Source organism: Pectinophora gossypiella, chromosome 15 (genome assembly GCF_024362695.1).
Source record: "Pectinophora gossypiella chromosome 15, ilPecGoss1.1, whole genome shotgun sequence".
Taxonomy (NCBI): domain Eukaryota; kingdom Metazoa; phylum Arthropoda; class Insecta; order Lepidoptera; family Gelechiidae; genus Pectinophora; species Pectinophora gossypiella.
The window spans coordinates 942,827-966,327 of record NC_065418.1 but is presented as its reverse complement, the minus strand read 5'-3'; the positions used below and the strand labels follow the sequence as shown (position 1 = coordinate 966,327).

The following is a 23,501-nucleotide window of genomic DNA, read 5'->3' as shown; positions in this document are numbered from 1 at the left end:
CTACAAACAATCTTATAAACTACCATATCTACTAACAAAAGTATTACTACTACTATTACCTATTATTATCTATTACTATTATTAGTAGTAGTAGTACTTATTATTATTATTAATAGCCCTCAATGTCCCACTGCAGGGCATAGGCCTCTCTTCCCTTCTTTCGCTCCTCCCTGTCCCCAGCTTGTTCGTGCCACCGTTTCAAAAAGCGGTCTAACTCTTCGCTCCATCTTTTTCGTGGCCTTCTATAGTAATTAATATCATGTGTTTTTTATTCGCTCCCAGTCCAGGGGCCTTGTATGGGATTGACATAAGGTCAGACCCATACAATTTTATTACTGTCACAGTCGAAAGAAAGATAAATTATGAAATTCTGATTACTAAATAAAGACAGGTCGGTGACAAAAACATTTGCAATAAGGCCGCCTGTTGTGCTTTTCTGTATATGTTGTCCTTATCTCTGTATTTTGTGTCCATTGTGCTCAATAAAGTATTTTATCTATCTATCTGTTTTTTTTAATAACTTGTAAATTCTAATGAAGAAAAATGTAACATTTTGACAGGTTTTTCTGCTACGTCACATGTGGCATTCTCATACAAATTCCATAGTAGTTTCGTGTCTTGACGTTTAGTAAAAAGTAACTGATTTGACTAGTTGGAAACTAGCTTATTGCAAAGCATTTACGTATAATCACTCTATTAGGTACGTTTATACGTCGCGTATATTATACGTAATACCGTGACATACAAAATCCTTCACCTTGAGACGTCCCTAACGATGTCATTTGTCTTAATTGAGACATTAAGTCTGACAGGCCGTTATTTCATATTAGCGATTTATTATCACACATGGATAGGGTCCATCTTCTATACAACTGGATAAGTGTGAATCGGACTCATTTATTTTTTGACGTAGCTTATTGTGGAGCCGTGGTAATCCAATAGGAAGAACGCTTGACTCTCACTGTGTAGTAGCAGGTTCAAACCTCAGCACGGGCCTAAAATAATTTTACAAATTTCTTTTTATTTTTTTGTTTCTAGAAGCATCGTTAGGAAATACACATTCTCCAGAAATTCGTTTATGAGGTATGATACATAACCTGTGTTCGGCTGGTTTTCCCTTCGCGGGTTGGAAGGTCAGACGCTTCTGTAAAAAACTGGACCTGTCAAATAGTTAGGAAAAACGGGACTAATGAGATGATTATGAGCTTATTGTGGGCTCGTGGTAGTCCAATAATTTGGAATTTGTTTTCGAATTTATGGTTGGATCAGAAATAATTATCACGTGCTCAGCGGTGAAGAGAAACATCGTTAGCAAATCCACATTCCCGAGAAAAGCGTTTCGGAGGTAAGCGACCTAACCTGTGTTCCGCTGGTTTTCCCTTCGCGAGTTGCAGGGCAGACAGGCAGTCGCTTCTGTAAACAACCGGACCTGTATTTTTTTAGGTTAGGTATGCGGACCCTGTGCGAACAGGATAACGCTAGGGAGATGATGGTAACTAATTGTCTTCATGAGCTAGACCCCACGGTGTCCATCAAATGCTAACCTTGAATTTGAAACTATTTATAGACGTCAAATGTATAATATTATTAATGTTTCTTACTGCAAGAACCGTTTTTTCTTGCAGAGTCGCGTTATGTTGCGAGGGAATCTATATACTTATGCACATCCGCAATTATTTAAGTCATCATTCCAAAATAATAGTTGTCCAAATGCAAAAACGTGTTGGAATTGGTAACTATATCTGTTAGCGATTCTATTTTATCGATCAGTTAATCGATTTGTATAAAATACTCGTCTCGGATGCTTGTGGCGCCACCATCGGCAATAAATGACAAGTGTTTGACGTATCAGAAAAAGGCGGTAAGTTATACAGTTCTTTTTAGACTATTGAGCGGACAACGCGTGTCCAGAGTTGTGTAATACGAATTTGGAATAAATAACGTGCAAAACTAATAGTTGTTTGTTTTAACATTTCAGAAGTGGGATCACACCGCGACTACACAGTGCAGTAACCGAAAAAAATCTGGTGAGTTCGATTAAATTCTTATGACAAAAATTTACGTTTACGGCCGAGTGCACAATTAGTATTGTTCCTATAAATAGTACAATTAGGAACCTGATTCGAAGAAACAGAATGCGATATTACCTTGTGCACTTGACTGTATTACGCAAGTAACTTGAAATTTTGCCTTTGAGATTTGTTTTTTTTTCTTCCTTTTTGTCTACGAGTGTAAAAGTTTAAAAGTATAATCAATAGTGAGATGTGTCAAGCCGAATCATATAATTACATAGCCCGAACTTGACTAAGAACACGGAGTGCTGGACTAGGCACCGTGTTTTGAGGAATAAGAAATAAGAAGTCATTTTAGCGGGTCATTTTGTTATATTAAGTGTGACAAGAGTATAAAGTGATTTGACTTTCTCTTTTTTTCAAATTGTTTTATTCGAACGGTTTTCGATTGAAACGGTAATAAATGTTCTTCCTAGTTTATACTCAGATTGACGTAGGTATTATGTCGAGTTTTTAACGTGAAACGTTAGTGTAGTTAATTTCCTTATATAATGTTGTGTATATAGTGTCGTATGTACATAAGAAGCGCTTCATTACGTAAGTAATGTAATAAATCGTAAAAAAAAAGAAGACCGATAAATTTAAATCGCTAATAATTTGAGTTGTAGATATTAGTACCTAAATTATACGTTTGTAAGATATATATATATATGAAATAATAATATTAATAATATATGTTGTTAATTGAAAATCGAAGTAGACATTAATAATAGTATTTTCCTTTTGTTTTCGGGACAAAACAGTAATGTCTGAACCAGGTACGCCACCGCTGAACGTACGGCTTAATCATAGAAATAAAAAACGCAAACGTTCTAAAAATTTACACGTGTCGGATGACGAAAACCGTGAACGACCACGTTCGAAGAAGAAGAGAACTAGAAGCCCGACCCCCGCGTCAACGTCGACAAGCAGCGAATCAGATGATAGACATAGAAAATCACGAAGTTTACAGATGAAGAGACGACGAAACAAACGAAGTTCATCATCGTCCTCATCACCCGATCGTACTCGCTCTAGTAAACGTTCAAAATCGCGATGCTCTTCTAGTAGAAACCAAGAACGAATATATACGGGTTATAAAACGTCAGACAATAATTCAGTACTTATGCAATTAGTTAAAGCGATTGAAGGTAAGAATCGTGCTCCTCAAGGGTATTCGGGTCAAAATATAATCCCTGAATTTAACCCACAAGCTAAAGCCCAGTCAATGAAGGATTGGCTGTGTAAAATAAACGAAAGTGCTGATGTTTACGGGTGGTCAGAGAAACAAACCATCTATTATTCACTGCCGCGTCTTACCGGATTGGCCAAACGCTGGTATGATGGTCTTACTAGTGTGAAGTTTACTTGGGTTGAGTGGCAGGAAAAACTGCTAAAAGCTTTCCCTTGCGAGGATAATTATGGCGATCTCCTAACGGAGATGCTTAGTCGTAGGAGTAGGAGGCTTGAGACACTAGAGGAATACTACTACGATAAAATGCGTCTCATTAACCGCTGCAATATAACCGGGCTCAACGCGGTTGACTGTTTAACCCACGGCATCTTTGATAATAATGTTCGGATGAATGCACAAGGACTGTGCTTCAAAGACCCTGATGATGTTCTAACGTATTTCCGGAAAATATCCACGAAACGCGAGGAGGCGCCTAAGTCTAATGTGAATGTAACTTCCCGTAATCGTTCTGCATTAGTACCGATGACACGCACGCAGGTTGGTGTGACAACGGAAGAAAAACATAAAAAGACAGCTTATGACCAGATCTGTTTTAATTGCAGTGACAAGGGACATTTTTGGCAAAACTGCCCACAAGATTTAATTAGGTGCGGCAAATGCAAGAGGATAGGCCATAATGCGTCAAAGTGTGATAAGATTCCCGTAAGCCTAGATAGAAATCAATTCGGAGCGGGTTCGACGAGGGAGTCCGGGGAAAAGAAAGACACTAAGACTGTAATGAAAATAATATCGGAGACGGCATTAGGTGACAAATACTTTAAAGATGTGATAATTAATGGCCACGCTGCAAAAGCTTTTGTCGATCTCGGAAGTGAGTGCACACTTATTAGCGACAAAATTCAACTCGTAAATAAGCAAATTGGTGATATTAGTAACTTGCCACTACTGAAAGGTTTCGCCAATGGGTCCATAAGGCCCAGCGCTCAAATTGAAATACAGGTACAAATAGATAATATTACTGAAACTGTTAATGCTTTTGTGGTTCCTGATTTTTTGTTACCGAAGGGCACCTCGGTTTTGGTTGGGCAAAATCTTACTGAACTGCCAAATGTAAGGATATATAAAACTGATTCGGAATTAATCCTTTTTAAAGCACTGGATAAAGTAGAAATAAGCATTAAAGATCCAGTTGACGTTACAGGAGTAACTGTTGTTTCAGTCGTTGCCAAAGACTGCCCGCTGCAATCAAGCTTGTACATTGCGTCCGAAGCTTGTTTAAAACCGGGATCTGAGTTCATCATCTTACCAGGAGTCTACAATCTCGTTGATGGGTGTGCAGACGTTATCATCTTAGGACTGAGTTCGACGACTGTTAAGTTGCCTCAAGGATTATTGATAGCTAGGGGAATGATGTTACCGGAATTTATTTTTTCAAGGAAAATTAACGGACGAGACGTTACAAAAAGCGATGAGAACACCCTTAATGTTTGCAAACTGGCGGTCTGCGAACAGCTTTCAGAGGCTTCTATCACGATAGGCGTAGACAAAATAAAGACTGATAATGAACTCGATGCCGGCATAAAATTAGAATTATGTAACTTAATAAATGAGAACAAAGACTGTTTTGCGTTTTCTACTGCTGAGCTGGGAAAAACTACATTGACTGAAATGCATATTAAATTAAAGGATGACGCACCTGTTACGTACAGACCATACCGCCTTTCACGTCCAGAACGTGAAAAAGTTAAGAGCATGATCGAAGACTTATGTGCCAATGGGATAATACGCGAATCTGAAAGTGAATACGCAAGTCCAGTCATTGTAGTACCGAAGAAAAACGGGGAACTACGATTATGCGTTGATTACCGCGCTTTGAATAAAAGGACTTGTAAAGACAAATATCCTATGCCGTTGATTGAGGACCAAATAGACAATCTGAGTGGACAAAAGTATTTTACTACACTCGATTTGGCCTCGGGGTATTACCAAGTACCTATTGCGGAGAGTTCGAAACACTTAACGGCGTTTGTTACTCAAGAAGGGCATTACGAGTACAATCGAATGCCCTTTGGGTTATGCAACGCGCCCGCCGTATTCCAACGACTAATAAATAAAGTTTTGAGTGCCAGGAAAGTTCCGGGGGTCCTAGCCTATATGGACGATATCGTCATTGCATCTAAGACCATTCCTGAAGGCATGTCAAAATTGAACGAAGTCCTTGCTGCCCTTAGAGAAGCAGGTCTTACGCTTAATTTGAGCAAATGCCACTTTTTTGGGACGTCCATAGAATACTTAGGGTATGAGATTTCAGATCTTGGTGTAAAACCTGGACAAAAGAAAATAGACGCTGTGGCGTCTTTCAAAAGACCTGCAAGCGTCCATGAAGTAAGGCAGTTCATCGGCCTCGCTAGCTTCTTCCGACGGTTTGTCCCAGGGTTTGCATCTATAGCTCGCCCGTTGACGACTCTTACCAAAACTAGCGAAAAATGGATTTGGGGAAATGAACAGGAAGAAGCTTTCCAGAAAATTAAAGAGATACTTGTTTCTCGTCCAATATTGGCTATATACAACCCGAATTCTTTGACTGAATTGCACACAGACGCCAGTCAGATTGGCATCGGCGGAATACTTATGCAACGCCCTGATGAAAAGTCTCCGTGTCGTGCTGTAGCCTATTTCAGTAGACAAACCACGGCTGAAGAACGACATTTTCACTCATTCGAGCTTGAGACACTGGCGGTTGTGGCGTCGTTGAATAGATTCAGAAACTATCTGCTTGGGGTAGAATTTAAGGTCGTTACTGATTGTAACGCAGTCCGTCTCACCTGGACCAAGCGAGATCTTGTGCCACGTATTGCAAGATGGTGGTTACAGGCGCAGGAGTTTAATTTTTTTATAGAATATCGGCCTGGAACGCAGATGAGTCACGTGGACGCGCTAAGCCGCAATCCTGTGGAGAAACCCAATTTAGAGAATACGCCAGAATTCAACACGCTTAAGATTTCAAAAGAGTCTTCTTCACTGGATGATATACAACTCACCGATCCCCGCTTGGTACATTTAAAATGCATATTAGATAATAACTGCGCTGATGCGAAACAGGTGAAGAATGACTATGCTCTAAAAGACGGTAAGATTTATAGGAGAGTCGGTGAGTCTCTGAAATGGGTTGTTCCATCAGATGCCAGGTGGAGAGTTTGCCACATGTGCCACGATGAGTGTGGACATATGGCATTTGAAAAGACACTTGACAAAATCAAGCAGACTTACTGGTTTTCAGGTATGACATTTTTCGTTAAAAAGTATGTACGCTCGTGTATTCCGTGCGCTTATGCCAAGCAGCCAGCAGGAAAGAAAGAAGGATTTTTATTCCCAATTCCAAAAACTCCTGTACCATTCCACAGTGTGCACATTGACCATTTAGGTCCGTTCGTGAAGAGCAAGCTGGGCAATACATACATTTTAGGAATAATCGATGGTTACACCAAATTTATTGTTTTGCGTGCTGTTCGAAACACGAAAAGCAAAACGTCCATTGCCGTTCTTAAGGACGTATTTGGCATATTTGGAGCACCGAAGCTGCTCATATCAGACCGAGGTACCAGTTTTACATCTAGCGAATTCGCTGAATTTGCTTTGGATTTGGAAATAAAGCATATAAAAAATGCCGTAGCTATGCCTAGGGCCAATGGCCAAATAGAAAGGTACAATCGTACAATTTTGGCATCCCTGGCTGCTCTCACACATGGAGAAAACGACAAAGATTGGGACTCTCACCTTAACACGGTTCAATGGAGTTTGAACAACACCTTAAATAAAGGTATTGGTAAGACTCCTTCCGAAGTTGTTTTCGGAAAGCGGACCATCAACATCTCCGAGTCACATCTACATGACCTAACTTATGAAGACGCGAATGTTGAAGAAGCAACCGTTGATAAGATTAGGCAAGAAGTAACTAATACAATAAAAGATAATCAGATTGAGATGGCAAAAAGGTTCAATAGAAGTAGATGTTCAGCTAAAGTGTATGAGTTAGGCGATCTTGTTCTCGTGCAAAAACAGGTTAACAACCCTGGCGAAAGCAATAAGCTTCTACCGCGTTATAGTGGGCCTTACAAGGTAACTAAAGTATTGGGTCATGACAGATATGAGGTCAGTAGTATTGAGGGACATACTAGAAGAAAATACCGAAACGTATTCACTGCGGACAAAATCAAGCCATGGATAAGTTTCTCAGACTCTAATAAAAATGAGGATATGTCGATAGAATCTGATAAAAGCTCCGATACTGAGGATAGGGACACGGTCAATAATAATAATTCAGAATAAATAAATTTAGTTAAAACAGTATATCAGAAAGTTCTTAATGATCATACCGATATGTAATTAGGTTATAATTATGATTGAATATGTTATAATTTTTAGATTTTGGCACTTTATGCAAATGTTAATCGTTAGTAATCCATCAATACGATATTAAAAATCTGGGTCTGTTATAATTGTAGAAGTTTGTTTTCTTGTCCAAACCTTTTCTCTTGCCATACTTATTTCGTCTAATTCTGTTCTTAATTCTGTAATTACACTAATGAAAATAAGCCTTTAGTATACGAATAGATGTTTCTTCGGAGTTATCTTATTGTTCAAGGTGCAGACCTTCGGGGCGAGCGTGCTGCCGATAGCTGTCACCAAAATCTGAACACGGAATGCAAACTTTCGGAGCGAGCGCGCTGCCGAAAGCTGCATCACGTCGAACTGATGACAAATTGCAAACCTTCGGGGCGAGCGTGCTGCCGATAATTGCATTGTTGCATTAGACGATGGGGTAAGCCTACTGCCATCGCAATTGCTGGATAAATCAGGGACTGAGCATGCTCCCGACTGCTGATGACAAGATTTTTAAAATAGAGCATTGGGAGTATTAGGAAAAGCTAGAGAAGTTAAAATATCTACATGTTTGAAGAAATGACTAAAACGAACAGGAATGAGGACATTCTACACACAGGATGGCCGAATTACATTTAGAAAAGACTTAAATTGAATTAAATACTTAATTATGATATTTTAGAAACATAATACAGTGTTTTTTGAAACCGATTCTTTGTCTGAGGTCAGACATTTGTCAGAATGGCCGAATGTTAGCGATTCTATTTTATCGATCAGTTAATCGATTTGTATAAAATACTCGTCTCGGATGCTTGTGGCGCCACCATCGGCAATAAATGACAAGTGTTTGACGTATCAGAAAAAGGCGGTAAGTTATACAGTTCTTTTTAGACTATTGAGCGGACAACGCGTGTCCAGAGTTGTGTAATACGAATTTGGAATAAATAACGTGCAAAACTAATAGTTGTTTGTTTTAACATATCTAGTTATAAATAAAACACCAAACAATCAAATCTAGGCAAGTGTGAATCGTACTGTGAATTAAGGATCTGGAATTACCATAACTGCAAAAAAGAATGTAATTATCTCAGAACAGACAACAAAATTATAGTTAAGAGACCCCCCACACTAGTGCCTCTCAAGCGTTGTGTTCGTGCCAGCGTCAACGCAACGTCTACGTGACGTCGACGCCGCCGCAGCGACGCGACGCCAGCGCTGGTTTGCTGGCGAACGCCGAGCGTGCGCGGCGCAGGCGTCGCATAGCCGCAGCGCCCTACGCCGCCATTGCAATGTTTTTTGCGAACAAGTACAATGCACAACACAATCAATTGTAATAGTTCGTCAAATATTAGTTTTGGCATCCGTAAATAATCATAAAAGTGTTTTTTTTTCTCAACCACTGCGTGCGTGCAACCACTGAGTATGAATCAATCTACACACATTTTAACAATCATGGCGATACGGCCGTTAAGTCACGTCAAAAAGTCTGTGGAAACAAACATGTTAACTAGTTTTTGAAGTTTTTCGAGATACATTTTTTATTTCATCCCAGAATAATCTGTTGTTCGGTAATTTCGCGTGATTGGGCCAACACAATGTGACAGCCCGGATGTCAACTTGTCAGCAAATTATCCCGCCATTGCGGATAATCCAATAATGGGTGTAAATTATTGTGATTTTTATCTCATTATGCACTGTCGTAGGTATTAGCACGGTGTTAGGTATACATAGTTTCTGTTAGTCCTCTTTTTTCTCAAATAGTTCGATTCATTACGGTATAGGTTAGGTTAGGTTAGGTTAGGTTTAAGACTTTTTGGCGGGAACGGGACGGTTGCTTTCTTCATTGAATAATCTAAATAATTAATACGAAGTGGTGTTTTGCGATTACTGATCACATTAGGTTAGTCGGAAAATATACGCGATAGTGTATTATATCTGAATATTCAATAAACAAAGTGTACCCGTCTATTTTCGCTTCGTGCTAACAAGCCGCTTTATAACTCGGAAAGTTTATGCGGACTTTTGAGTTAATTCGTTTGGGGTTCGGAGTAGGGGTCTGGTCCGAGGGTGGAGCTTAGGTTTCATAATTCATCGTCATTACCTTTCATCATTTCATTAATCATCATTAAGAAAAAAAAATACTTAAGACATGGCTGTATGGGCATAGTTCCCTTTGCCTTGCCCTTCGGGGAAAACCAAAACGAAAAAAAAATAGGTACATAATTATGTGCTTAGATTTTAGAGCCCAGTTTTTTGTTTCCCTGTCTTTTTTTACGCCAAACGGCTGCAGCTGAAAATCAGCGTCATAGTGTAGCTACTGCTAGGCTGTGGCATTTGCTGAGCTGAAGCCGTTTCGACATTAAGTATATTAATTATTAAGTGATTTTAATTACTTCTACTCAAAGACAACTTGCAGCCACTGTTGATACGAAGTCCTAAGATGAATTATGATGAACCTTATGGTGATAAGGGATCAGCCTATCGCCCATAACATTAGCCCGTCATTTAGAGGACACAATCCCTCTGTCGGATAGTGGCTGCAAGTTGTCTTTGAGTACTTGTGGCTCTACCCACCCCATTTGGGATTACGGGCGTGAGTTTATGTATGTATGTATGTTAATTACTTCTAAGTAAGTTATGTTACTCACTGCACTATTTTTTCCTAAAAAGTAGCATGAAATCCTTCATTGCTACACCGACAAGAGCGTGGCTCTGAAATTAGTGATGGAGTTATGTTAATTTAGTTTAGGCCGAATCAATATTTTTCTTTTTCTTTCATTCTTTTCTTCTTTCTATGGGTGTAGGAAATGAGATGGTATGGAACTTTTTTTTAAAGATACTTGGCCGGACAAATGGGGAGCGCTGAGGGCTCTTTTTTATTTTATTTATAAACAAAATTGCATAGGTACATAATGGTGCTAATTCCTGTAAATACCATCTAATTTTATTTTAAGTTATATCTGTCATTTTCTTATCCGCCGAAAAGGAAAAGGACGGGTAATCGACAAGCATAAAATTTATGGAACACACGTCAATTTTAAGCACAAATCTAAACCAACCGTCTAAAAATTTTACATCCGTCAATAACCCGACACAGTTAAGTAGACAGCACGTCAAACGGATTGCATACCAGCGACGTACCTTTTGATTCGCCCGGGTTATTCATTCATTTACTCATTCTTCCTAAAATTAAGAGCTGTGAATCATCCGTCCCTTTCCTTTTCGACGTATATGAAAATGACGGATATAACTTAAAATAAAATTAGGCGGTGTCTGCAGGAATCGGGGCCAATATACACTTTAATACTATCGCCAAACCACAACCGTAGTTGAGACTGTTAGTATATTCATTACGGCCTCTGTGGTCCAGTGGTTGAGCGTTAGACTCACGATCCGGAGGCCCCGGGTTCGAATCCCGGTGGGGACATATACCACAAAATTCACTTTGTGATCCCTAGTTTGGTTAGGACATTACAGGCTGATCACCTGATTGTCCGAAAGTAAGATGATCCGTGCTTCGGAAGGCACGTTAAGCCGTTGGTCCCGGTTACTACTTACTAATGTAAGTAAGTAAGTAGTCGTTACATGAGCCATGTCAGGGGCCTTTGGCGGCTCAATAGTAACCCTGACACCAGGGTTGATGAGGCTAGTATTCCACCTCACAACCCACACGATAAGAAGAAGAAGTATATTCATATTAGAACTTCTTACCAAAAGTGGATGCAAGTTGTCTTTGATTACTTGTGGCTTTATGTAAAACAAATAAAAGTTGGATTGTAAAATAAAATATCTATCACGACTCACGATATAAACACGTGTTTATTGTCACGTTGTAACGGAGTAAAATTTCACCACGGCTAAGTGTCTGCGCGTTAAATGGACCTCCGCGTCCAGTGGACCTGCGCGTCAAGTGGACCTCCGCGTCCAGTGGACCTGCGCGTCAAATGGACCTCCGCGTCCAGTGGACCTGCGCGTCCAGTAGACCGCGCGGCGTATCGACATTGCTCATATAACGACTACATGTTTAGTTATGCTTACATAAGTTAATAATAGCCGGGACCAACTGCTTATTGTGTTCTCCGAAGCACGGATCATCTTACTTTTGAGACAATCAGAATGTTTGATTCAGCCTGTAATATTCTACCTAAACAAGGAACAGTCATACAAAGTGTTCTTTGTTAATGTCCCCACCGGGTATCGAACGCGGTATACATCGTGTGTCATACGCTCTAACCACTGGACCACGGAGACTATTTAAGTACACGTATGATTTCAAAATTCTGATTAGATCAATACACGGTTATAGCGGAACAAACTATAGTATTTCAACACAGATATAGATCTGTTTACGTACTGTATTCGCCGTAACTATGTATATGAGATGTGAAACGTATTAAGTACATACGTATATAAATCACGCTTTTATTTGCTAACGGGATGGGCAGAACAACTCCGCAATGCACTTGAAGGAATTCAAACTCAAACTCGGCAGTATATTTATTCATTAGGTAAATCACACGCACGCACGCACGCACGCACCCACGCACGCACGCACGCACGCGCACACACACACACACACACACACACACACACACACACACACACACACACACACACACACACTTGAACACTTGTAAACTTTGAATCGTAAAATACACAAATACTTACTTATATTTTTGGTCGAACGTTTCATCCGCTTAAAACTATTGCAGCTTACAACCTGTAATAGCCGAGGAAAAGTAAACTCCTAGAACTGATTTTCTTGAACTTTTCACTATTTTTTTTACTCACGGATCCGAACTTCACTAAGTAATATTGAAGTGCCATGCAATAGGGGGGCCTACAACATACGCATTGGCAAACATGAATTTAAACTCATTAAGTCGAATTCAGTGGTTTACACCAACCCGGGACTTGAGACATTACGATGTAAATCACGCATTCCCCGTACCGGGATACAACGGACTCACGCGTTTATTTGTTCAATAAGCGTAACTGGCGTGGAGTGGGTTTTCAAATATTTTTCCTCTCAGGCGACGCCCTGAGTCGAAGTTCCCGCCCAACTGGGCACCCTCAGGCCTGTTGTCATAAACGTTGTACCGGGTGAGAGCCTTCAGTGCTCCCCATTTGTCCGGCCAAGTAGTTAATGCCATCTGCGGCAAATCTACAATAAGTCATGTCAAAAAAATAAAATGTGGAGTGGGTGTATTTACTAAACACCTTTGGCTACCCCTTCGGGGGTACCTACCTTCAATAATTTTTGTTTTTTTATCAGCCACGAATTACCCAAAAAAACCACAAACATTGCGTTGATATCATGAAGAAAAATATCAGCTTTCACGTAAGCAAATCCACGGGATATGGTCTTGTATATTGTTTGTATGTAATAACGGAACGGCCTTGTGCAAACTATTTGAAAAGTATGGCTGTAATAGTGACAATGGTGACTGCCTGTATTGTCCATGTTTTATTAAATAACAAAAGATATTAATGTCACTGCGGCCAGTACTGTGTTCTATGCTGTGCAATGACCAACTGTGAGTAGTATATAGTTTCCTAAATTAAAGATAAATTATGAAATTCTGATTACTAAAGACAGGTCTAAAGGTGATCCCATGGGCGCTGGGCCCGCAAGGGCACCGCCGGCGGGGACGCGGTTGTGTGCAATTGCGTTCCCGTATCCCCGCCACACGGCGGCAAGGAGGAACACCGTTGGGTTTTAGTGGGTATACCGGGTAGTGACACCCGGGGAGTCCCACATAACCACGTTGTCCCCCCGGGCGGCGTGGTATGCGTATCGCATTTCCCAACGTTAAAAAAAAGGTCTAAATGTGACAAATAGCGTTTTCTATTTAAGTAACTTATTTTAAATGAATTATTAATAAAGAAAAATGTAATAATAAGTGCGACATTTTGTCACGTTTTTATGACGTCACAGGTTGCTCTTCTTCTTCTATCGTGTGGGATGTGAGGTGGATTACCAACCCCATCAACCCTGGTGTCAGGGTTACTATTGAACCGCCAAAGACCCCTGACATGGCTCATGTAAACGACTACTAACTAACAGGTTGCTTATTCAAACAAATTTCATACTTAGTAATTTCGTGTTTTGATGTTTAGTACAAGTGACTGATTTGACTAGTTGGTAACTAGCCCATTCTGCTTACTAAATAAAGACAGATCTAAAGGTGACAAAATAACGTATTCTTTTTTTCCATTTAACTTATTATATGGAGGAGCTCGGTAGCGCAGCGGTAAACGCGCTCGGTCTGCGATTGTTGAAGTTAAGCAACATTCGCAAAGGCCGGTCATAGGATGGGTGACCACAAAAAAATAAAGTTTTCATCTCGAGCTCCTCCGTGCTTCGGAAGGCACGTTAAGATGTAGGTCCCGGCTGCATTAGCAGTCGTTAATAACCATCAATCCGCACTGGGCCCGCGTGATGGTTTAACGCCCGATCTCCCTATCCATCCATAGGGAATGCCAGTGCCCCAGCAGTGGGGACGTTAATGGGCTGATGATGATGATGAACTTATTATAAATTAATTTTAATAAAGAGAAATGTAATAATGAGTAATAACCGACAGAGGGATTGTGTCCTCTAACATGATGGACTAATGTTATGGGCGATAGGCTGATCCCTTATCACCATAAGGTTCATCATATCCATCTTTGGACTTCGTATCAACAGTGGCTGCAAGTTGTCTTTGATTACTTGTGGCTCTGCCCACCCCATTAGGGATTACGGGCGTGAGTTTATGTATGTATGTGTATGTAATAATAAGTGCGACATTTTGTCACGTTTTTCTATGACGTCACAGGTTGCTTTTTTAAACAAATTCCATAGTGATTTCGTATTTTGATGTTAAGTAAAAAGTGACTGATTTGACTAGTTGGAAACTAAACTATTTTCGTATTTGTTTTTTTTCTTTGATGAGAGGGGAACAAGCGAAAATGATGTGTCAGGGTCGTAGTAAGTGGAACTCTCTACTCTCTACCCCAACGGGAAATGGTAGTCTTACGTATTTTTTTTTTGAAAGTCAAAGGAAACTTAACCAACATAACCCACTACATCTGAGGGCGCGGGAGTGCCCAGTGCGGTGACGCAGTGAATTGTCGTAGTACGTAATTCAAAATTATAAGTTCTATGAAACAGGGGTTAAAAAGGCCACATTGAAGCAATTCATCTAAAAAGCAATATTGCTATTTGACATTTGTTTGCATGCGGACTTACTTTTATATTTATGTCAAATTGCACTATTGCTTTTTTAGATGAATTGCTTTTTCTTTTTTTTTTTTTTGACGTGACTTATTGTAGATTTGCCGCAGATGGCATTAACTACTTGGCCGGACAAATGGGGAGCGCTGAAGGCTCTCACCCGGTACAATGTTTAAGACAACAGGCCTGAGGGTGCCCAGTTGGGCGCGAACCTCGGCTCAGGGCGTCGTTTGAAAATATTTGAATATTTAATCGACCCTAGTGGGTCAATAGCGATAAGCGCTGAATGAGGGAAATCGTCGACCACGCCGGCGGGGTCGGTATCGGGGACCTGAAGTGTTTGGTGTCGCGAGCTGATTGGCTGCCTCTATGGCTAGAGATGAATTGCTTCGATGTGGCCTTTTTAACCTTCAGGTGTTTCTTTATTGGTTGACAATTTTAAGAGTACCCACTTCCCCTTAACCCCCATTTTTTTTTCCCCATTACCCCCGTATTTTATATAATTTATAGTGCATTTTCTTTATTACCTACTCAAGTAGGTAATAAAGAAAATGCACTATAGGCTGAATTGCGATCACATTTGAATATATTGTTTTGTTCATTACAGCATTCCACATAGAGCTGCTGTATGTATGCAAGGTCGTGTTCGTGGTAGGTCTATACGCCGCCAGTCTGCCTCATCATGACCCTGGGAAGTTCAGCTTCAGTTCTCTCCTGGATTCAATACTGCCAAATAAGCCATTTGCTAATGCTGGCACTGATAAATGTAAGTTTACCTTTTTTTGTTTAGTGGAATTCCGTGGTGTTTGGCTACTCCACCGGGAAATAGTCATCAAAATCAAATCAAAAAATGTAATATGCTTTTATTATCCATAAAATTATAAGTAAGTAATTAGAAGTTGAGTCAAGTTAATCGTAGCAATATGTTGGCGAAAAATGGATATATACAGGTTGTTAGTAACATCGTAACGAAAATTTTGAGGGATGATTCAGACCATGGTTCTGAGTGATATCAAGTGGAATTTTCCGTTGCTAAAATATGGAATTGACATTTAAAAAAACACTAAAATTGTCACGAATTCCCAGACAGGAAATACCACTCGATATCAACTTAGAATCATAGTCTCAATCGTACATCTTTAGGACTCTGTCGCACTAACATATTTGACATTTAGTTAGACTTACAGTTCAATTTGTCAAAAAAGTTAATGTGACATGGTACCAAAGTGTATACATATTAATGCTCGTGACCGTACACCTTGTATACTATACACTACTGCCTACCACTTCGGGAATACAGGCGTGAAGCAATATTGTAATATTCTGACCTTCAGATCGTTAAACTCAAGGACAAAATGTGGGTAGTAATAATAAAAAATGATGAAAGTGTAGGCAGCAAAATCCTCTAGCAAATATTACTTTACTATCTCGATTTTCGATTTAAAGGATTCATGTCAACATCTTTCAACTTTGACAATACGAGAATACCTTATTGTGCAGTGCGTACATGTCTTCCAATTACTTATTTCTAACTAGCTATTTGCCCGCGACTCCGTCTGCGTGGATTATTTTTTAACCCCCGACGCAAAAACGACGGGGTGTTAAGTTTGACATGTCTGTGGCATCGTAGCTTCCAAACGGATGATCCGATTTTAATGCGTTTTTTTTTTTGTTTGAAAGGTATTCAATTCAATATGCTTACATGTGGGATAAAGTTATTTCTTGCTTTTTATAGAGTTTAGCTTTTTTAACCTTTTGTCATAATAATTGAGTACTTTTTCTTGGTCGGGGGATTTTAAATTTTTAATTTAATTTATTTATTGAAGTATAACACTTCCTAAATTACCTCGATGCCTTCTTTTTCGGCATAAGTCACTTTAGTAGCAGGATTTCTGAATAAATCGAACACAGAATTTAGTTTATCGCGCGACACCTTTAATTCACCCCTAGGTGATATAAAAACAATCCTGTCAAAATTCAAATTCAAAAATTGTTTTTTCGAACAACATAAGATCCATAGGGTTAGTAACAAAAACTTACATACTAGGTGAATTGACGAAATAAGGTGGACGACATCAAATCGTGGCTGACTTTGCAAAGGGACGACGAAATTTCATTAAAATCGGTATAGTAGTTTTGGTGTGAAAGCGTAACAAACAGAGTTACTTTCGCGTTTATAATAATTATTAGTATATTTTTAGGAATTTCATTCGCAACAATAATGTCTGGAAACATTGCTTTCTCACTTTTCCAGGCGAAACCTTAAAGAGCATATTTGGTCTCACTTACGAGCAAATGCAGGAGAAGAACTCTACAAACTTCCATGAGGCACTGGACATAGACCTGATCACCAAAACTGGCAACATTAAGCAGAACCTAACAGTAAACAAACGTCTCAGTAGACTCATGGCTGACGCAAAGACTATAGTTATCCTAGTCCACGGGTTCATGGAGAGCTCAGATGGCCTGATGGTCAACGGACTTTCGCCAGGTCTTCTGAAGCAGCAAAACTTGAAGGTTTTGGCTTTGGATGGACGGAGGCTAATCAACTTAGAGTACTTCAGGTCGTCAACCTATGCCAGGTTTATGGGGGAGCGACTTGGAGCGTTTCTGGGCGATTTGATTCAGAGTAAGTTTTGCGTGAGTCTAGCCTCATTTCGTGTTCTTTCAGATGTCTATCGTCCTGGGAAAGTCACCAACGTCACGTTTTCTCCAATGTGATGAACTGTTTGAGTTGATTTCAAATGGATATTAGTTTTTGACGACTTCCATTCTGGACTCGGTGAGAATAAAAAATATAGCGCACGCGTATGCGTTCGGACGCGTAACTAAACGCGTTCAGCTGCTTATTTTCCCGGGCATCCTATAAAAAACTGACAGAGATGTTGTGTTATTTCTAAGGTTGATCACCTGACACCACATGCTTCATCATATCTACCTTAGGACTGCGTAACAAAAGTGTCGTGTGGGAAGTGAGATGGTCTACCGCATCAAACCAGGTGTCAGAGTTACTATTGAGCCGAAAACTCCTGATATGGTTCATGATGTAACGACTACATACTTACTGAAGTAAATAGTAGCCGGCATCGACTGCTTAGCACCCATTATGTGAGATTATATTTGTAGATTTTAATGTTAACTAAGTATTTGTTTTGCAGATGGCCAAGATCCCTCAAAACTGGTGCTCATTGGGCACAGTCTTGGAGCCCACATTGCGGGCATCGCAGGCAAACGGGTCTCTCAGATGACCAACCAGACAGTCGGGCGTCTCATCGCCCTGGACCCCGCGGCCCCATGCTTTGGCAACGTCGGCGCCGGCGGTAGACTTGCTCACTCTGATGCAGAATACGTCATGGTCGTCCACACCAACTCTGGGATGCTGGGACTCAGTGAGCCTGTAGGTAAAAGGGAAACTATTTTATTTTTTCCTTCTTCTTTGAGGGTTATGAGGTCGTCGACCAATCATGCCAATCCTGATGCCAGGGTTATTATTGAGTCATCAAAGGCATCTGATATTACTCACGTACTTTTCTAAGTACCTTTAGTGTAGTAATCGGGAAAATAGCAGGCTTATTATGAATGGCTTTCGAAGCACAGAACATCTTACTTTTCGCAACATTTAGATGATTGCAGCCTGCATCGTCTTAACCAAACTTAATGCTCTATATTCGCCTAGGCCTTCTTCCGACTCTACCACTTCCACATCCTCATCGTAAGGCTATTGTCAGTTTATACAGGATAATAAGGACAAAATACCGAATACTAAAGGGACGATTCATCTCATGATTCTGACTTCAATATCAAGTGGAATTTTTCGTCGCATAAGTATGCATCTGAAAATAATAAAAAAAAAAGTTTATTGCAGTATCTTTTGGTAAGTACATAGTTTATACTGGGTTTGGAACCACCTTTTAAGCATAGATATGCTTGTATTAGGTGACTCCGTTCTTCCATATAACAATGTTCGTAAATTGTACCTTACACTAATTGACAGAAGAAAGTAAAAGAAAAGAAAAAAATTAAATGAAGTAAAAAGAACTCATAAATTTTGCGACGGGAAAATCGTCTGAGCTGAATCATCTTCCTCAGTATTCGTAACGGTGTCATTAAACCCTATGTATTTCCCGTCAGGTCATACCGACTGGTACCCCAACGGCGGTGCGTCACAGCCCGGATGCTACCTGGCGACGTGCTCCCACAGCCGCGCCTGGGAACTCCTGGCTGAGGCCATCATCACGCCCCATCACTTTCCAGGTAAGATGTTTATACATCCACACACACACACAGAAGCCAAGCTATCTATTGATCATCGTGTTTGCGAAAATGAAACCCATCAAAAGACTTTCCAACTCAAGTAGGAAACCCTTGGTTAGAAGAGCCACAAGTTATGGGAAGACATTTTGCAGCTCCTTTTGTTATCTAATCTAATCTAGTCTACAAGATCCCACTGCTGGGAAAAGGCCTCCCCTTCTTCCATTTTTCGCGGTCCTGTGCGTAATCCGGCCAGTCCCTCCGGCAAGCATCCAAGTCGTCACGCCATCTCTTTTGAGGTCTACCACGACGCCTGTACCCGTCTTAAGGCATCGAATGCGTAATGATCCGTGTCCACCGCTCAGGGTCATACAATAAACATATCCGGCCCAATCCCATTTTGTGAAGAAGTCCTAAACTGGATGTGATCAAACTTATGGTGTAGTTTTGTGATCCAATATGTTAGAACGATCGTAATCCCTTTGTCGGTTTTTACGACCTGATATCAGAGCTAACATGATATGCACAACGTGATAAATTATCGAGCGATTCAATAAATTTTGTCGCGATCGATAAGTTTGTTTTACCCTAACATGCGTTCTTCTGTTCTTATTTTGACAGAACGACATGACTTATTTGGTTTGACGACATAATTATATCGTCAGAATCGATAAAATTACCGTGACAAAATGTTATCACGTTGCGCTTGTTAGCCGTACTGGAAGATAAGTTCGCGCTAACACTAAACATGTCCGGGTGAGAGCCTTCAGCGCTCCCCATTTGTCCGGCCAAGTAGTTAATGCCATCTGCGGCAAATCTACAATAAGTCACGTCAAAAAAAAAAAAAATAAAAAAAAAAACTAAACATGTTTAACTTACGTTTTCTACAGTTAAAAAAAATGCGAATATACTCTATTTCTTAGAAATTCACAGAACAGGGGCTTTGAACAAGTTGCTAATGATTACATGATAATTGACAGTTATTTTTTTTGACGTGACTTATTGTAGATTTGCCGCAGATGGCATTAACTACTTGGCCGGAAAGGATAATTGACAGTGACATTGATAAAAATGTATGGCCATAGTTGTCATAATCGTTTGCAAATTGGCTAAGACCTCTGGTCTAGAGCAGCAGTCGTCAAGACGCACTTTACTTCCTTCATACTTACTGATAACTATGGCAATTTTTCCAGCTCGCAAATGCGAAAATTGGACGATGTTCCAGAACGGATTGTGTGCCAAGAACGAAGTGGCATTCCTGGGGTTGAACTCCGACCAGCCTTCTCCGGGGAGCTACTTCTTTGCTACTGCGTCAGCGCCGCCTTATGGTATAGGAGTTTCGGGGAGCGGATAGAACAAATAAAATATAGACCAATTACCTATAATTCTTCAATCAATCAATAATACTTTATTGCACAACAACATAATATACAAAGGACATAAACATACGAATAAAACATAAGCACAATAGGCGGCCTTATTGCTAAACAGCAATTTCTGCCAGGCAACCTTAGGGTGAAAGAAGATTATGCATTGGAGCACGGGCTGGTGCAACAAACATATTTATAGTGATACCAACATAACTAAACAAAGAATAATCAGTAATATATACTTATCTAAAGAAATTATATAAAAAATACAAAAATATAGTATAATATAATAAACATACACACATATATATACACACATACATAAACATACATACAAATAGCCAATACAATATAATACATATAAGGAGAATAAGAAAACCACTTCCAAGTTATGCCTTCGCTTAATTCTTCGCGAATATTATCAGTACGTAACATCACGCCTATACAGGCGGGGGGATGCCCCCGTAGGGGTAGGCAGAGGTGTATAGTATGTACTCCTCCAATACTCCTCGCCAGCTATGTTTAAGTCCCATGTAACCACTATTGCCATCCGGGCACAAATATCAATTCAAACTCATTAAGTCGAATTCAATGGTTTAGAACTCGAACTACGTTTGGCGGAAAGGATGTGCTGCCGCTAAAGGATGTTTTCGGGGTACCGAACTGAGCATAGTACCCCACTAGCCACAAGTTGGTAGTGTGACTAGGGATCGACGATCCAACAGTGTTGTGTTGGAAGTTGTATATATGCGTCTTGCCGTGTAAACTTCGATACCGCGTTTCACGACCGCTTGAAGACTGCATTATTGAATGTGGCGCCATCTGTTGCATGTGAGCGGAACTAGGTGGCCAACTAGTTGGGTCCGCTACACTACGATTCGAACCCGTGACCACGGGTAAATCACGTGATCTCCGAACAGGGTTATCACGGATAGTTAATATTCCAAATTTTTTTTATATATATAATTAAGTCGACATTGCAATCATAAGTAACCACACTTCCACATCGTACTTCGTGCTTTCAATTGGTTTAGGCCTATGCTGGGATTTGAACCTGCGACCTCAAATTGAGAGTCAAGCGTTCTACCAATTGAGCTACCACGGCTCCCCATAAACCTTTTATATATGCGACAAAAAAAAAACCACCCCTCGTAACATGGCGACGAAACAAATCTTTACTGGCTTCACTTTATTTTATTTTTATAGAAAATTGTTTCAAAGTAACCATTGTAAACAAGTCGTGTTGAAAGAAAATATTTTCAGAATACCGTTAGACGCAAACATAGTACAGTCATGAACAATATCATGTACCCACTTTAGGACTCTGTCGCACTAACATATTTGACATTTAGTGAGACTTACAGTTCAATTTGTCAAAAAAGTTAATGTGACATGGTACCAAAGTGTATACATATTAATGCTCGTGACCGTACATGACCCGTTCAAGTCATTCCTGTTGGGGCGGGTAGAGTTGTCAGAGAACGAACCTCTACATTTGGAAGTCTTATAAGTCTTCGTAAGAATTCGCAACTTTTGTTATTGTCAACTAGACACAAATTAATGTAGCAAAAAATTGCAGATAGGACAGTTTGCAAAGTTAGCCACAAAATGTAAGATTTCTACGACATTACATTATCATACTAATCTATAAATAATATTCCTTCCTTTCTTTTTTGTAAACAGTTTATGAAGTTGGTTTTTCCAATAGGCTTTTATGAAAAGATATTTCATGCGGAACCCCTTTCGATAAAACCAACTCACGCACGTCCAATCACTTTTCAAAACTGTACCTATTTTGAGAAAAAAGGTAAAGTTTTATTTATATGGTTTCATTATGTTTTTTGTTTTGCGAAACAGTGAAAAGGAGTTATTAGAATCCACGAAGTTCATTAAAGAGAGATGCCGCGGGAGCAGAGCTGGTGTGACCGTAATATGCACAAAATGAGCATATTATTATTATGAGGCAAAGCTCGTATTAAAAAACTCTCTACATCATTCGTTGCTTCTTTGGTATCGTGCAACTACAACTTGTGCTCGTATTACTACGCAATGAACGGCGGGTAAATCGATCTAGTGGTCCAACCAGGAACATAAGTAAGTAAAGTATTTATTTTTCTACCAATAACAGATGATTAACATTAATCATAATTTTATTATTAATTCATAAAATTTTATCACGTTGCGCAAGATAGCCCTACAGACCGCCACCTTTAGGATTATGGTTATTAACATAACATTATCTAAGTATATAAAGTATTACAAAGAACGGCCACCGATATTTACCTATTCAAATCTTTTAAAGATGTTGTTTACGGCCACCTGGTATGAGTTTTTATGTGGCCGCAATCTAACCGGCCGAAATCTAAGTTTTAGTTTGCGGCCCGGGTGAACCAGTCATGATTGCCCCCCCCCCCCCCCCCTATTTCGGTGCGGGGAGCGGCGCGTTCAAATGCTAAGACTTACATTGAAGTGTTCTCGATGGCAGCGGCGCGGGGAGCGGGGTACGAGCGGTGTCTCTGCGTTTGAGGTGTCAGTGGAGGAAATAATTTCCGCAATTTTTGACAGATCACCAATATGGAATAGCAAAGACGTTAATCATAAAAATAGAAGAATCATTAATCAGTTATGGGAAGAAATTAAAAACGAATTAAATATAGAAGGAATATAGAAGCTTTTGATTGTAACTAGATTCTAAATCGGAATTTATAGCTTCCAAAATATAATCAAGTCTCCACAGTCATTCGTGCAATAGAACTTGTCTGGATGTTGTCTTTGGTCGTGGTAATTTCGTTGAAACTCGCCTTTTTGTTTCCTTTGTTCATTATAGGGATTCAAATCTTCTTTTGCCCATAATAAATCGTACGAAACAAAAGAACTACAATCGAAAATGTGTTGTCGTCATTTCGACATCGTGTTCATTTGAGACACATCCCTATACCGCCGCAACACCGCGCGATCTGGCCGCTGGCATCGAGAACGGAACAGCGGCCGCCGCGCCGCTCCCCGCGCCGCTATCGCTGCCGCGCCGCTAT

At 40.0% G+C, this 23,501-nt stretch overlaps 1 protein-coding gene across 2 annotated transcripts; it reads left to right on the top strand.

Annotated features, from left to right (window-relative positions):
• The first annotated feature begins 13,064 nt into the window (after positions 1 to 13,064).
• Positions 13,065 to 20,453, top strand: LOC126373164 (phospholipase A1-like). Of its 2 annotated transcripts, none has more exons than XM_050019197.1 (6): positions 13,065 to 13,166; positions 15,456 to 15,614; positions 17,103 to 17,477; positions 18,007 to 18,249; positions 18,980 to 19,102; positions 20,293 to 20,453. In XM_050019197.1, exons 1-6 carry the CDS (start codon positions 13,157 to 13,159, stop codon positions 20,451 to 20,453), a joined length of 1,071 nt encoding a protein of 356 aa, XP_049875154.1. In that variant the 5' UTR covers positions 13,065 to 13,156. The 2 variants fall into 2 exon arrangements, with proteins under 2 accessions (XP_049875154.1, XP_049875155.1); XM_050019198.1 differs by having other exon boundaries at positions 18,007 to 18,245; positions 20,293 to 20,451.
• The last annotated feature ends 3,048 nt before the right edge of the window (positions 20,454 to 23,501 follow it).

Coding starts and splice junctions, on each gene's coding strand:
- LOC126373164 (XM_050019197.1), top strand. Junction 15,615..17,102: donor TAATGCTGGCACTGATAAAT/GTAAGTTTACCT, acceptor TCACTTTTCCAG/GCGAAACCTTAAAGAGCATA. Junction 19,103..20,292: donor CACGCCCCATCACTTTCCAG/GTAAGATGTTTA, acceptor CAATTTTTCCAG/CTCGCAAATGCGAAAATTGG.